The sequence below is a fragment of the Aquarana catesbeiana genome, linkage group LG12 (assembly GCF_042186555.1).
Source record: "Aquarana catesbeiana isolate 2022-GZ linkage group LG12, ASM4218655v1, whole genome shotgun sequence".
Taxonomy (NCBI): domain Eukaryota; kingdom Metazoa; phylum Chordata; class Amphibia; order Anura; family Ranidae; genus Aquarana; species Aquarana catesbeiana.
This window is the reverse complement of record NC_133335.1, coordinates 221386298-221402771: the sequence shown is the minus strand read 5'-3', so window position 1 is coordinate 221402771 and position 16474 is coordinate 221386298. Positions and strand designations below refer to the sequence as shown.

Genomic DNA, 16474 nt, shown 5'->3' with positions numbered 1-16474 from the left:
GATAAAAGTGCAAAAACAAAAAACATAAATTACCGTTATTGCAAGAAGCACCGGTGAACGCAGGATCCACCAGTATCCCATATTGATGTTTATGGTCCAGCACCTGGGTGAGGAAACAAAAAAATGAAACACCGTCTGGGCAAAATCTGCATAAATTATTTAAAGAAGCTTATTCTAAATCTCGCTTGCTTGCTCAATCTGATGATTCTCTGCCGGGTTACAAACTAAGATTTTAAGCATAAACTTAATTTGTTCTGAATGAAGTGTAGAACAGTTAGAACTGCTGTTGGGTTCCTATTGTTATCTGCAGCCATTGTTACCAGGAGAAGAAAGTGATGGGAAACAATATGTTTGGCGCAAAAACAACACTGCACATCACCAAAAGAACACCATACCCACCGTGAAGCATGGTGGTGGCAGCATCACGCTTTGGGGCTGTTTTTCTTCAGCTGGAACAGGGGCCTTAGTCAAGATAGAGGGAATTATGACTAGTTCCAAATGCCAGTCAATATTGGCACAAAACCTCCAGGCTCGGTTAACACCTAATGCCAATGTGGCTCACAGCAGGGGTCCTGTGTGTCCTGCTTCACCGTTTTAGGTCTGATTTCAGGCCTGAATTTTTGGCCGAATTCGGACCTGAAACGGACCAAAAGACGCACAGGGCTCCTGTACAAATACGCACCTGAGGCGCATCAGAGATATAAGATCCGGTCACAGTCTCCTGCTATTGCGAATTGAATGCAGGGATTCCGCATCCAAGTCGCAATAGCGTAAACCCGGCCTCAGGCTTCTGCTAAAAAACATGAAGAGGAACTTCATCTTTCAGCATGACAACGACCCAAAGCAGACATCCAAATCGACAGAGGAATGGCTTCACCAGAAGAAGAATTTTTTGTTTTGGAATGGCCCAGCCAGAGTCCAGACCTGAATCCCATTGAAAATCTGTGGGGTGATCTGAAGAGGGCTGTGCACAGGAGATGCTTTCGCAATCTGACAGATTTGGAGTGTTTTTTCAAAGCAGAGTGGGCAAATATTGGCAAGTCAAGATGTGCCATGCTGATAGACTCATACCCAAAAAGACTGAGTGCTGTAATAAAATCAAAAAGTGCTTCAACAAAGTATTAGTTTAGGGTGTGCAAACTTATGCAACCATATTATTTTATTTTTTTTATTTTTACTTCCCTCCATCTAAAAGATTTCAGTTTGTTGTTCAACTGAGTTGTACAGTTTATAGGTCACATTAAAAAGTGGAAAAAGTTCTGAAATGATTTATCTTTGTCTCATTTTATTACATCACAGAAACCTGACATTTTAACAGGGGTGTGTAGATTTTTTATATCCACTGTAGGTCCAGAGTTGCCCTTTAACCACTTCCGTACCGCCGCACGCCAATATACATCCTAACTTTGCCGGGGGATATCGTTGTTATGGCAGCAGCTAGCTGCCATAACCCTGGTATCCTCTTGTTCGGCCGGCAGTCCGCTTCAAGATAAAAGTGGTCTCTGCGGCGGATTCACCACGAGATCACTTTTATCGGCGGCGGGAGAGGGGGGCCCCCCCTCCTGCCGCGCTACGCTGCCCTCCGTCGCTTACTAGAGCCATCGGCAGCAGCGGAGGTGATCGGATGTTTCTCCTTCCTTGGCATGGAGACGAGTGAGGGGAAGATGGCCCCCCACCCGTCTCCGTGACATTGCAGGGCGTCAAAGCGTCACTTCCGCCCATAGCTCTTAAAGGGCCATTTTTTTTAATTATTTTTTTAAATGACAATTTTTTTTTTTTATTATTGCATTTTAGTGTAAATGAGATCTGAGGTCTTTTTGACCACAGATCTCATATTTAAGAGGTCCTGTCATGCTTTTTTTCTATTACAAGGCATGTTTACATGCCTTGTAATAGAAATAAAAGTGACACAATTTTTTTTATTTTTTTTAAAAACAGTGTAAAAATAAAAGGTAAAATAAATAAGAGAAAAAAAATTTTTTTGAACGCGCCCCATCCCGCCGAGCTTGCGTGCAGAAGCGAACGCATACGTGAGTAGAGCCCGCATATGAAAACGTTGTTCAAACCACACATGTGAGGTATCGCCGCGATCGGTAGAGCGAGAGCAAAAATTCTAGCCCTAGACCTCCTCTGTAACTCAAAACATGCAACCTGTAGAATTTTTTTAAACGTCACCTATGGAGATTTTTAAGGGTAAAAGTTTGGCGCCATTCCACGAGCGGGCGCCATTATGAAGCGTGACATGTTGGGTATCAATTTACTCGGCGTAACATTATCTTTCACAATATAAAAAAAAATTTGGCTTACTTTACTGTTGTCTTATCTTTTAATTCAAAAAAGTGTGACAGAAAGTATTGCAACGACCGCCATTTTATTCTCTAGGGTGTTTAGAAAAAAACATTTATAATGTTTGGGGGTTCTATGTAATTTTCTAGCAAAAATACACATCTAAAAAAGAGGCTCGGTCCTTAAGTGGTTAATGGTCTATAAATCAGACAAGTATAATCTGAGCAAGTGGCGGGAAATATCAGCACCGTATCGGCGGCGGAGGTTTTACGGGTTTGCGAGCCGGTCTGTTGCCATCTGGCTGCGCTCCAGCGCTGCAGGAAATTGGCCAGTCTGTGTGACAGGCCTAATGAGTCTTATCATGTACAGCGGCTCCTAGATAAACACAAGCCATTTCATACAAATTAAGCTGTGTGAACATCACCTGTGGTTGCTTTGCTTAGTCGATGTTTTGTTAGCATTGGCACCTGCTAATGTCCTGCAAGCAGAAGGCCAAACCGCAGCGCAAGGACGGCGGTAGAGCAACACGCGCTCTGCCATTACAGACAGCACCCGATCGTCATAAAAAGGGAGCTTACTACGGGGCTGTGCCGACACGACTGGAATCTGGGTGATAACAAACTGGCTCTGAGATTCAATTACTAATTTATCTGGTGTGGATGTGTACAATATAAACATTAATCCAGCGGCACTTGTAAAGCTAAAATGTAGGCAGATACAAAAGATACACATGAATGCAGCTCTGTATTCCTTGATTAATAATTAAATATATATATATATTTTTTTTTAATGCAAGCAGCATAAGTACCGGAATTTGACTTGGTTGGCTTCCTCTTATGATCTTCTGTAGAGCAGAGCTCAGACTGCGAGAGGAAGGGGGCAGCACTGGGAGCCAATCAGGGGGAAGAACAGGCTGGGGGCAACTTGCCCCAGGCCAGTGATCAGATGGCTCTGGGTAGAAATACTCGAGAGGGGCTCAGAGTCAGCGAGGCATGCTGGAAATCAGCACCAGGACGGGCCCATAAGGGGCACCGTCCCCCCCCCCCAATCCATACCCCCGTGTACTAATCTACATGCAGGGCACTGGACGCACGGATTTCTTTGTTTTTTTTTTTAAGCACGTGGTTAGAGCCTGAGGCTCTAATTGGCTTAAAAAAAAGGGTGGGCTCAGGGGGCGCAGAGTCCTGCACCCCCGAGCCCACCCAGTTGTGTAACATGCTGGAAATCCGCACCAGGACAGGCCCATAAGGGGCGCCGCCCCCCCCCCCCATCCATACGCCCGGATACTAATCTACATGCAGGGCACCGGACGCATGGATTTCTATGTTTTTTTTTAAGCACGTGATTAGAGCCTGAGGAGCTCGTGAATGGAGTCTTTCCGAGGTCAGCCGAAGTGTTCCTCTGGCCTTTTCGGCCATTTCCGAGGCATACTCTCAATCTCGCGCTGCCAGGACCCCCTACATCACAAATCCCCAACTGCCAGTAAGGGGAACCGGGCTCCTAAGGTAAGGCCTCTGATCGCCGCCTCCTTCACGTTCATCTCCTGCGCGGGGAGGAGGGCAGGATGGGATGGGACGGTGGCGCAAGTGAGGGGGGCATGTTTGTTTGCCGCCCCCCCCAATATATTGAGCACCAGCCACCCACTGTTTAGCACCGCCTTCCCTTGAGGCTCTCCACCGTGAACAAATACCAAGAGCCGCAAAGGAAGCGGATGCTGGAAGATGTGGAAAGGCGACTTAAAAAAAATTGTGTTCTTTAGGAACTCCCACCAATCGCTGAGGCACCACAGAAATCTGTTTCCCCTACCAGTGCCAGATTTACAAAGGGGGAAAAAGGGGCAATTGCCCTAGCCCCCCCCCCCCCCCCCCGACAGAAAGGGCCACCCTCTTTACAAAAGTATAAAAAATAAAATAAAAAGAACAATAAAATACAATCGAGTAATTTTTTATTATCATCTTGGGAAGTAATATTTTACCGGCCATAATTTGTAAAAGATTTGACTGGGCTGGTATATTGTATTATTTTTAAAAAATAAATTTGGCAGCTCAAGCGAAGCACACCTAGAGCACTTACACTCTTAACCTCTTCAGCTCCGGAAGATTTACCCCCCTTTATGACCTTGCCATTTTTTTTCAATATGGCACTGCATTACTTTAAGGACCCTTTCACACTGGGGCGGGGGCGGCGTCAGCGGCGGTATTCGGCCGCTAGCGGGGTGGTTTTAAACCCCGCTAGCGACCGCAAAGGGGTTAAAACTGCCCGCAAAGCGCCACTGCAGCAGCGCTATGCCTGTGGTATAGCCACGCTGCCCCACTGATTTCAATGGGCAGAAGCGGTGTTTACACTGCTCCTTCACTGCTCCAAAGATGCTGCCCGAGGGCCCCGGGGTCAGGGGGGCCCCATGAGCGCCTTAGTCTGCCCCTGGATGTGCCCACAGTTTATTATGAAGGATTGGGGAAGTTTATGCACCGCGGAGGTAATGAGCGATGTCATCCCTGCCTGCAGATGGTGAGGCTATATGAGAAGATTCGGGAGCTGGACAGGATTACAGAGCGATCATAGACCATGAGGATGATAGCAGTGACAGGCACTCCGGCCACCTCTCCTCCTGGGGAACTCAGCAGAGGGGCGGGGCCACAGTATACAACTCCTGATGTCTCCATTAAGTGAACCTGACACCTGCTCATTGCTATCACATGGGGGGCTTCTTAGCCTTCTTGTGAGAGTAATAAAGTTCATTTTAAAAAAAAAAAGGTTAAAAATGTTTTTGAAATCTCCCGTCTGCCTTCGCGTGCACATGTATGTAAATAGTGATTGCACCACACATGACTTATCACTGCGAATGCCGAAGTGGGAGCAGACTGGTTTCACTGAACATGGTTGCCGGCTGCGTCGGAGAGAACTACTGTTGTATCTCTTTAATGGGAAGCTCCCCCCCAGAGGGCCCAGAGGGCACAGACAACAAACAGAATTTAAATAAAAGAAAAAAATTGACAGGAGTTTTAGCCATTCTCTTTTTTTTTTTTTTTTTTGAAAAAACAAAGTTTCGGCTAGAAATGCACTTTAAACCACCCAATAGAAGACATTGATTTAGTGGGGTTGGAACATACACTATATTACCAAAGGTATTGGAACGCCTGCCTTTACACTTAAATTTAATAGCACCCCAGTCTTAGTCCATAGGGTTCAATATTGAGTTGGCCCACCCTTTGTAGCTATAACATGGATGAGCGAGTATGGGGGTGGAGGAACTTGACTGACCTGTTCCTGAACTCAACCCACTAGAACACCTTTGGGATGAATTAGAGTGGAGACTGTGAGCCAGGCCTTCTCGTCCAACATCAGTGCCTGACCTCACAAATGCTCTTCTGGAAGAATGGTCAAACATTTCCATAGACACACTACTAAACATTGTGGACAGCCTTCCCAGAAGAGTTGAAGCTGTTATAGCTGCAAAAGTTGGCCAACTCAACACTTAACCCTACAGACTAAGGCTGGGATGCCATTAAAATTCATGTGCATGTAAAGGCAGGTGTCCCAATACTTTTGGTAATATAGTGTATTAAGGCTTATTACCTGCTGTAATCAAATCACTTCTATCCAACCTGTAGAGATTTTTTTAATGATGAAAAAAACTATTTGAATGATTAAGCTCCTAAGGCAATAGATTGTATGTTCCAGATTATATCATATTCTCCTGATCCTTTCCCAGGCCTACAACATTCAGCCCTGGAGAAGGGGCATATCCTGACACGTGTTGACCTCTGATAGAGTACGATTATTAAAACAACTACTTATGGATTGTAACATTTTCTTGGCTCTCTTTCCAGTGTTATTGATACATTATTACGGGAACCCACTACTGGTCCTGGTGTTCTATATCTAGGGATCCTAGCACTCTTAAAAAATATATATGTATACACACACACATACATATATATATTATACATATATACACATACAGTGGGGATGGAAAGTATTCAGACCCCCTTAAATTTTTCAATCTTTGTTATATTGCAGCCATTTGCTAAAATCATTTAAAGTTCATTTTATTTCCTCATTAATGTACACACAGCACCCCATATTGACAGAAAAATACAGAAATGTTGACATTTTTGCAGATTTATTAAAAAAGAAAAACTGAAATATCACATGGTCCTAAGTATTCAGACCCTTTGCTCAGTATTTAGTAGAAGCCCCTTTTGATCTAATACAGCCATGAGTCTTTTTGGGAAAGATGCAACAAGTTTTTCACACCTGGATTTGGGGATCCTCTGCCATTCCTCCTTGCAGATCCTCTCCAGTTCTGTCAGGTTGGATGGTAAACATTGGTGGACGGCCATTTTTAGGTCTCTCCAGAGAGGCTCAATTGGGTTTAGGTCAGGGCTCTGGCTGGGCCATTCAAGAACAGTCACGGAGTTGTGAAGCCAATCCTTCATTATTTTAGCTGTGTGCTTAGTGTCATTGTCTTGTTGGAAGGTAACCTTCGGCCCAGTCTGAGGTCCTGAGCACTCTGGAGAAGGTTTTCATCCAGGATATCCCTGTACTTGGCCGCATTCATCTTTCCCTCGATTGCAACCAGTCGTCCTGTCCCTGCAGCTGAAAAACACCCCCACAGCATGATGCTGCCACCACCATGCTTCACTGTTGGGACTGTATTGGACAGGTGATGAGCAGTGCCTGGTTTACTCCACACATACAGCTTAGAATTAAGACCAAAAAGTTCTATCTTGGTCTCATCAGACCAAAGAATCCTTTTTCTCACCATCTTGGAGTCCTTCAGGTGTTTTTTTTAGCAAACTCCATGCAGCCTTTCATGTGTCTTGCACTGTGGAGAGGCTTCCCTTGGGCCACTCTGCCATAAAGCCCTGACTGGTGGAGGGCTGCAGTGATGGTTGACTTTCTACAACTTTCTCCCATCTCCCGACTACATCTCTGGAGCTCAGCCACAGTGATCTTTGAGTTCTTCTTTACCTCTCTCACCAAGGCTCTTCTCCCCCGATAGCTCAGTTTGGCCGGAAGGCCAGCTCTAGGAAGGGTTCTGGTCGTCCCAAACGTCTTCCATTTAAGGATTATGGAGGCCACTGTGCTCTTAGGAACCTTAAGTGCAGCAGAAATTTTTTGTAATCTTGGCCAGATCTGTGTCTTGCCACAATTCTGTCTCTGAGCTCTTCAGGCAGTTCCTTTGACCTCATGATTCTCATTTGCTCTGACATGCACTGTGAGCTGTAAGGTCTTATATAGACAGGTGTGTGGCTTTCCTAATCAAGTCCAATCAGTATAATCAAACACAGCTGGACTCAAATGAAGGTGTAGAACCATCTCAAGGATGATCAGAAGAAATGGGCAGCACCTGAGTTATATATATGAGTGTCACAGCAAAGGGTCTGAATACTTAGGACCATGTGATATTTCAGTTTTTCTTTTTTAATAAATCTGCAAAAATGTCAACAATTCTGTGTTTTTCTGTCAGTATGGGGTGCTGTGTGTACATTAATGAGGAAAAAAAATGAACTTAAATTATTTTAGCAAATACATACACCACATTTTTTTCTGCCCAAATAATATGCCCAGCCTTGGCGTTGATCTACAGCTTCCTGCACATACTTACTGATCATTTTCATATGTATACTTGACAGCCACCCAAGGAGCCAGAAATAGAACTGGGGCACCTAGAAAACAGAGAATTAAATAAGCAGATATCATTTAGATCCTATGGCCTTTTCTTTGCCTTATCAAGTTGCCCCCCCCCCCTTGGGTACTTGGCACTTTATAATGCTGCATCTTCACATGAGTCCTTGCCCTCAAGGAGCTTACAATGTAAGGTCCCTTTGTCTCACGTACACACTTTCTAGGGACAAGTTGGACAGGAGCCAAGTCACCATCCAGCAAGTCTTTAGCGTATAGAAGGAAACCCACGAAGCATGGTGAGAACACGCAAACTCCATGCAGATAGTGTCTGGCGCCCCAAGTGCTGCATGTCAGAAGTGCCAAAACAAGATCATCCAGTGCCCAGGGCAAAAGATAGCAAATTAGGCCCCCTCCCTTCACTATGTGCAAGCTTATGAGGAGGAGGGGGAGAGAGAGCACAACACGCACCTCCTCCCGGCTCTCTCCTCTCCTTGCTGTTTCCCGCGCTGGGCTGACAGAAGTAGTGATGCCACTGTTACTACTCTTGTCAGCCATATAGTAGAAGGAACTTGCGGTGCCCCCCCCCATCCCTACAATACATGCTCTGCCCAGGGCAGCCTCTTCTGCCCGGCCCTGCTGCGGACCACCAAGTCACTGTACTTTTCTAGACTTCACTACTAACGTGCTATCATTATAAGCTTCTAAATTCTCATTTTATACAGACTTTTAGTCCACTTTAATACTTTCAATATATGTTAATGTGTTAAAAATCTTGTTTTTATAAATAGGTTGTGATCCTGTAAATGGGGGGCAGCCATATACGCTCATTACATTACATTACATTACTCATGTGCCTGCTACACAGTGGGTGTTGTCCTCTGTCTTAGTGCTAGTCTACCATTGAGGTCTAACTAACTGAAAGCATCGCACTCCCTTGTGATCAGTGGCGGTGCGTCCATAAGGGCGCACGGGTGCCGCCCCCTCTCTCCAGCACCAATAGATAGAGTCATGCAATGCATGACTCTATCTATGGCCGCCGCTGCCACCCCCTATTCAGGTGCCTGGCCCCTTTTCGGGCGCCTGAATTACAGCGAGGGGGGGGGGTGTGTTTTTGAAGCACCTGATTAGAGCTATAGGCTCTAGTAGGCATCAAAAAAAGTGACCTGCAAGCGCCATGCTGGGCGCTCACAGCTCACTCAGCTGTGTTAGAAAAGCGAATGAATATTCACTTTCCTAACACTAAACGGCCTCTCCGCCAATCAGGTGCTTGGGTCTGTTACCTGTCACCTGATTGGCTGAAACGACAGGCGCCGCTATTGGACGCCTATCAGGAGGAGAGGATGGGAGATAAGGACGGAGATGAGGACGGCAGGAGACGCACGAAGGACCCCGCTCGTCGCCGTCACCCGCTGCCCCACCAAGACAGGGTAAGTGCCGGGCAGACGGCGAGCGGGCGGGGGGTTCACACTGGGGGCATTCAAGGGCACACTGGCAGCATTTAATGAGCACACTGGCAGCGTTTGATGATTTTTTTTCAAAAATTCTTTGCGCCCCCCAAAAATTGAGCACCAGCCGCCACTGCTAGTGATTGACTTGAATAAGATTTATCATACTTTTTTTTTTTTTTTACAGTTCTGTCTCCTATAGGAGAAAGTATATGTCGACCTGCCCCACTCCTCTCCTGGTGCGGCCGATCCGACAACAGCTATAAAGGAGACAGATGATTCAAAGCTGCAGCTTGTCACGGTTGTGAGCACTTTTCTTTCTGAGACAAGCAACAGCAAGAGGTATGCAAAGGCTGACACGTCCCCCCTTCATCTACATTCTTCTTGCTGCTGCTTGTCTCGGGAAAGTGCTCACAGCTGAGACAAGCTGCAGCAATCATCTGTCTCCTTTATAGCTGTTGTTGGATCGGCCGCAGCAGGAGGTAGGGGGGGGCAGGCCAGACCTCATAACTAGGGTTAGAAAACACTAAAGCCTTGTACACACGATCAGATTGTTGGCCAACAAAAACCGTGGACTTTTGTCCGAAGGGCATTGGCCCAAACTTGTCTTGCATACAAACGGCAAGGAATTGTCGGCCAACAAATACGAACGTAGTGACGTACTACATTGTTTTTCAGCTCTTTAGCGCCACCTTTTGGGCTGCTAATTTCGGGTTAGTAGAAGTTTGGTGAGTGTTGATTCGCACTTTTCATTTCGCGCTTTTCAGTTTGTTATTGAACGGTCGTTCGTCAACCAGCCATGTTGCGGAATCGGAGGAGATAACGTATTATTTATTATTGGCCTTGGACTTATTGCTTTGACCCAAGTCCAGTCCAGGAACAGGAGGAGGAGTAGTTCTTGGACCAAAAATGGTTGCTTTATTAATCGTGACCAATTATGTCATATGCCTTTGCTGCGGGAGCTCCAGGAGAATAATCCGGATGTTTTTTCGGAATTATCTCCGGATGACGGACCCCTGCTTTTACCAACTCTTGGCATTGGTGACCCCCTATATTAAGAAGCAGGACACATGCATGAGGCTTTTATTTTATTTTTTGGTTGAATAATAATGATTTGATTTGGTATATTTTCTGTATTTTTGGATGCATAGAATGCACTTTTAGGTTAAGTCCTATTGGCAGATAAAATTAGACATGCTATTTGTTTTCTTTTTTTAATGCACAATAAAAAAAATGTGGAGAATAATACTTGGCTATGTGTTTTACTTCAAAGTTTGGGAGTAGTCAGTTACATTTAAAAAAAAAATACAATGTAAAATTGACAAGGGACACCAACATAGTTGTATCTTTGATCTTAAAAACTACAGGATAATGGTGTTGTGGTAATTTGCACAAATTAAAAAAAAAAAAACATAATAATATTATTCATGATATCACTTGAAAAAAAAAGCCTTTGAAAATTAGTTTGCAATAACTCCATCAGTATCACCAGCAAAGCAGCTTCATTATTATCCCATTAAAGAAGAAGAGAATTGTGCGCTGCATTTGGAAATTTCATAATTTGCCGCGTCACGAATGTTAATTCTCCATTACGAACGCTAGTTTACAAGACCGACCGCTTCCGGCTCGTCCTTGCTTCCGAGCATGCGTGTTTGTACTTTGGACTTTTGTCCGACGGACTTGTGTACACACACTCCGAAAATCCGACAACAGACATTTGTCCGCGGAAAATTTTAAAACCTGCCATCCAACATTTATCTGCGGAAAATCTGACAACATTTGTCTGATGGAGCGTACAAACGGTCGGATCTTCCGCCAACAGCCTGTCATCACACATTTCCTGTTGGAAAATCCGATCGTGTGTACGAGGCTTAAGAAACATGGGACAAAGTACTACATGTACTCTGTCCTACAAGGGACAGAACTGTAAAAAAAAAATGATTGACCTTTCTGATTTTCAAGATCGAAGGACATTAATTTGTGTTCTAGTGAAAGCAAAAAAAGAGAAAATCGCCATACAAAGAAGAATTTTTATGAAAACGTAACAAATCACGGCACACAGGAAAGACCTACCATCCATGATAACAATACAAATAACCTTTGGTGATTTGGGATCAGGCGTTGATCATGACATCCCTAATGGAAGATCTTGGGAACTGGAGACTGTTAATGGTCTGCCTGAATCAGGTCTCTCAAGATCCTCTGCATCGGCAGAAACCACACGGCCAATGCCAATTGCCAATGCATACGTCATGTGAGCGAACACTAGGGTTTTTGTTTTTTTGTTACCATGGGGGTTGGTTTACTAAAACTGGAGTATGCCAAATCTGGTACAGCTGTGTATGGTAACCAATCAGCTTCTAACTTAGGCTTGTTCAGTTAAGCTTTGACAATAAAACCTGGAAGCTGATTGGTTTCCATGCAGAGCTGCACCAGATTTTTCATGTTCCAGTTTTAATAAATCAACCCCATGAGTTATAAGTCTATGCAAAATGAATAGGCAGCAAATTAATGTGTTGTTTTAATTGCAATTAATTTGTGTTGTGTTAATTAATTGTAATTAATTTGTGTTGTGTTAATTGTAATTAATTTAATTGCAATTAATTTGTGTTGACGTGCATACATTTAATTTGTGCTGTGATTAACACATGGCATCTTGGGAACTAGAATCCACCAAGAGTTGAAACTGTTATAGCTGCAAAGGGTGGGCCAACTCAATATTGAACCCTACGGACTAATGCCCCGTACACACGGTCGGATTTTCCGATGGAAAATGTCCGATCGGAGCGTGTTGTCGGAAATTCCGACCGTGTGTGGGCTCCATCGGACATTTTCCATCGGATTTTCCGACACACAAAGTTGGAGAGCAGGAGATAAAATTTTCCAACAACAAAATCCGTTGTCGGAAATTCCGATCGTGTGTACACAAATCCGACGGACAAAGTGCCACGCATGCTCAGAATAAATAAAGAGATGAAAGCTATTGGCCACTGCCCCGTTTATAGTCCCGACGTACGTGTTTTACGTCACCGCGTTCAGAATGATCGGATTTTCCCACATTTTTGTGTGACCGTGTGTATGCAAGACAAGTTTGAGCCAACATCCGTCGGAAAAAATCCATGGATTTTGTTGTCGGAATGTCCGAACAAAGTCCGACTGTGTGTACGCCCTATTAGACTGGGATGCCATTAAAGGTTGTATGTGTATAAAGGCACGTGTTCCAATACTTTTGACTGCTCACTGCATTAGCATTTTAAATATATTCTGGCCTGATAATATCCGGAAAACTAGTGGGTTACTGTTCTGGTCTCCACCTCCTCCTTTAGTTTTCTGTAGTGGGTGGGGCCTGCTAGGCCCCTCCTACATCTCTGCTCTCTGTGCAGGACAGTGATGATGACACATCTCCCAACTTTTTGAGATGGGAATGAGGGACACCTATCAGCAAAAGTATGCAGGTATAGGACACACCCCTTGCCACACCCCCTTAAAGGGGAATTGTAGAAAAAAAAAGTGCTTTTTTTACCACTACTATTCCTTTATATTGGCTTTTGGAATTTACAAAATTTAGAAATCAGATGAAAGGTTTAGCTCTGGAAAACACTTTTTGATAGATAAAAAGTGCATTTTATAGACAATTATATAGATCAGACCAAAATGAGGGACAAATGAGGATGAATGAGGGACATTGCTCCAAATCAGGGACAGTCCCTTGAAATCAGGGACAGTTGGGAGCTATGTGATGACACTGCTAAGTTTACAATGTAACATCTGAGTTTGTAGAGACATATGATTTACCAACAATTTTTTATGATTGTAAAGGTGATAATCCTGTACATTTATATAGAAAGAACATAGGTACTAAAGATATAAAATATAATGATAAACACAAGTGGAGTTGGAGTATTGGTGACTATTGAGGAATATGTTTAAATTAAATGTTTTGTCAAAAACTGTCTCTTGTCATTTTTAACATTATTGACAGTTTTTTTGTGAAATGGTAGGGGCACTTTTGTACCCCCTTACCATTTCACACAGGGGGGAGGGCCGGGATCTGGAGGTCCCCTTGTTAAAGGGGGCTTCCAGATTCCGATAAGCCCCCCGCCCGCAGACCCCCACAACCACCGGGAAAGGGTTGTGGGGATAAGGCCCTTGTCCCCATCAACATGGGGACAAGGTGTTTTGGGGGGCTACCCCAAAGCACCCTCCCAATGTTGAGGGCATGTGGCCTGGTACGGTTCAGGGGGGGGGGGCACTCTCTGCCAGGTTGCGTGCTCGGATAAGGGTCTGGTATGGATTTTTGGGGAGACCCCACGCCATTTTTAAAAAAAATTTTGGCACGGGGTTCCCCTTAAAATCCATACCTGACCTGAAGGGTCCCCACGCCATTTTTTAAAAAAAATTTTGGCTGGGGTTCCCCTTAAAATCCATACCTGACCTGAAGGGTCCCCACGCCATTTAAAAAAAAAAATTTTGGCTGGGGTTCCCCTTAATATCCATACCAGAAGGGCCTGGTATGGAATTTAGGGGGACCCCCACGTCATTTTTTTTTAAATTTCGGTTCGGGGGTTCTCCTGTGGGGAATTCCCATGCCGTTTTTATTAATGAACTTTTATGTGTATTGTTGACCGGCAATTCATTACTAGCCGCAAGTACTTTTAAATGACTTTTTCCTTTGAAATGTCATTTTGATGTCAGACTGTTGTAAACACGAGAAACATGCGCCTCTTTACAGGCATACTATAGACACCCCCCCCACCAGGTACGAAATTTAAAGGAATATTACACTTTTATTGTTTCACTTTAAGCATTATTAAAATCACTGCTCCCGCAAAAACGTCTGTTTTTAAAACTTTTTTTTGCATTGATCCATGTCCCCTGGGGCAGGACCCAGGTCCCCAAACACTTTTTATGACAATAACTTGCATATAAGCCTTTAAAATTAGCACTTTTGATTTCTCCCATAGACTTTTAAAGGGTGTTCCGCGGCTTTCGAATTTGCCGTGAACACCCCAAATTGTTCGCTGTTCAGCGAACTGGCGAACAGCCCATGTTCGAGTGGAACATGAGTTCGACTCGAACTCAAAGCTCATCCCTAGTGCACATGTCTAGCAAATATTAAAGCTGAACTCTGGACAAAAAAAAAATTGTCAAATACAAAATTACTAAAATCTAATATAAATATATTCCTAATTAACCAAAACAATTTAAGATAAGAAAGCAAAGGGGTATACAAACCACACAAAGGTATGGAGTTTACTGGGGGAGAATGAGACTCTTATTTTAATGCAAATGTGCATATAATAAGAATATGTAGAAGCTCCTGTATGCGCTCAAAATAGAGTCTGAATGCATGTGTTTTATATTTATATGGAAAAAGCAATAAAGAAATAAATAAAATAGCCGCAAGGCAAAATGCTTTTGTGAGACATTGTGAGGTATTCCCTTGTGAAATGTAGCAGTGACATCATCACTGTGCTGTACATAGCCTGTGTAGAGAGCACAGCTGTGGGAGGGGCCCAGCAGTCTCCACCCAATGTGCAGAGAGCACAGCTGTGGGAGGGGCCCCAGCAGGCCCCACCCACTATAGGCTGCCTGCAGAAAACTACAGAAGGGGCGGAGACAAGACCGGTCATCCTGCACAAGGAGAGAGAAGCAGCAGTGAGCGGTCTTTATTACGGGAAGCCAAAGTGTCACACCGGATGACGGCACAGATCTGGAAGAAACACACAAAGCACACCGAGATTCAAGAAGAATACACACGGTGATTGTATTTATACAATATTTGTTAAACCCGGGGTACAGCGTCAAGAAGATTGTGCAAACTTCATATTTCATCATTAAATCTGCTTTGCATCAATGGAAGGTAGACCTTTATGAATTCACTCAATGTTTGTACTCACCCCATCCAATACAGATGTACAACATAAAGTAACTCCTTTCCGAAAACACAACCAGCACCAGAAGATTGTGCAGGTAGATCCCCTCCACCAGCAGCCAGTAGTAATTGGCAATAGTCGCATACTGCGCCAACACATGGGCAACACGGCATCCAGTCTGCAAGATCAGAGGGAGGGAAGAAAAAAAAAATTAAAGAGATATTTTAAAGAGACCCTGTCACCAAATAAAAAAAAAAAATACAGATAGGAGCACATATACATTACGACTAGTATATGCCTGCTTGTTGTGTTTTTTCCTTTTCATACACATTTTTTTATTCACTTGCAAAGGGGAAAATTTGACTTCTTTAGGAGATAATTGCCTAGCAAAACCCCCTCCACCCCTTGCACATTATAGCCCTCGCTTTTTTTTGGGAGTGTACAATTACCGTCTGTGCTGGCCCAGCTCCTCCACCCTTTCCCTTCCTATACTACATTTTGTGTAGCTGCCATGGGAGGAGTGAGGGGGGAATACTGTAGAGCAGGGATCTCCAAACTTTCTAAACAAAGGGCCAAGCTAACAGTCCTTCAGACTTTAGGGGGGGCCGAAGTGTGGCCAGAGGAAGTAGAAAAACATCCTGACATCAGTGTGAGGAATAGTGCCCCATCGTTGGTGTCAGTGGCAGGAATAGTGTCCCATTGTTGGTGCAAGTGGCAGGAATAGTGCCCCGTTGTTGGTGTTAGTGGGAGAAATAGTGCCCCATCATTGGTGTCAGTGGCAGGAATAGTGCCTCATCGTTGGTGTCAGTGGCAGGCATAGTGCCCCATTGTTGGTGTCAGTGGCAGAAATAGTGTCCCATCATTGGTGCAAGTGGCAGGAATAGTGGCCCATCATTGGCGCAAGTGGCAGGAATAGTGGCCCATCATTGGTGCAAGTGGCAGGAATAGTGGCCCATCATTGGTGCAAGTGGCAGGAATAGTGGCCCATCATTGGTGTCAGTGGAAGGAATAGTGGCCCATCGTTGGTGTCAGTGGAAGGAATAGTGGCCCATCGTTGGTGTCAGTGGCAGGAATAGTGGCCCATCGTTGGTGTCAGTGGGAGGAATAGTGGCCCATTGTTGGTGTCAGTGGCAGAAATAGTGCCCCATTGTTGGTGTCAGTGGCAGAAATAGTGCCCCATTGTTGGTGTCAGTGGCAGGAATATTGCCCCATCATTGGTGTCAGTGGCATGAATAG

The 16474-nt window shown here is 44.4% G+C and overlaps 1 protein-coding gene across 3 annotated transcripts in view; it reads right to left on the bottom strand.

Annotated features, from left to right (window-relative positions):
• The window catches only part of GCGR (glucagon receptor), a 111947-nt gene that overhangs the window by 19792 nt on the left and 75681 nt on the right, over nucleotides 1-16474 (bottom strand). For all 3 annotated transcript variants that reach the window (XM_073606735.1, XM_073606736.1, XM_073606737.1), the window contains exons 8-10: nucleotides 15263-15416; nucleotides 7898-7958; nucleotides 34-103 (exon numbers count right to left, since the gene is read on the bottom strand). In XM_073606735.1, the coding sequence (XP_073462836.1) occupies nucleotides 34-103; nucleotides 7898-7958; nucleotides 15263-15416 (285 nt within the window). The remainder of the gene's footprint in view (nucleotides 1-33; nucleotides 104-7897; nucleotides 7959-15262; nucleotides 15417-16474) is intronic.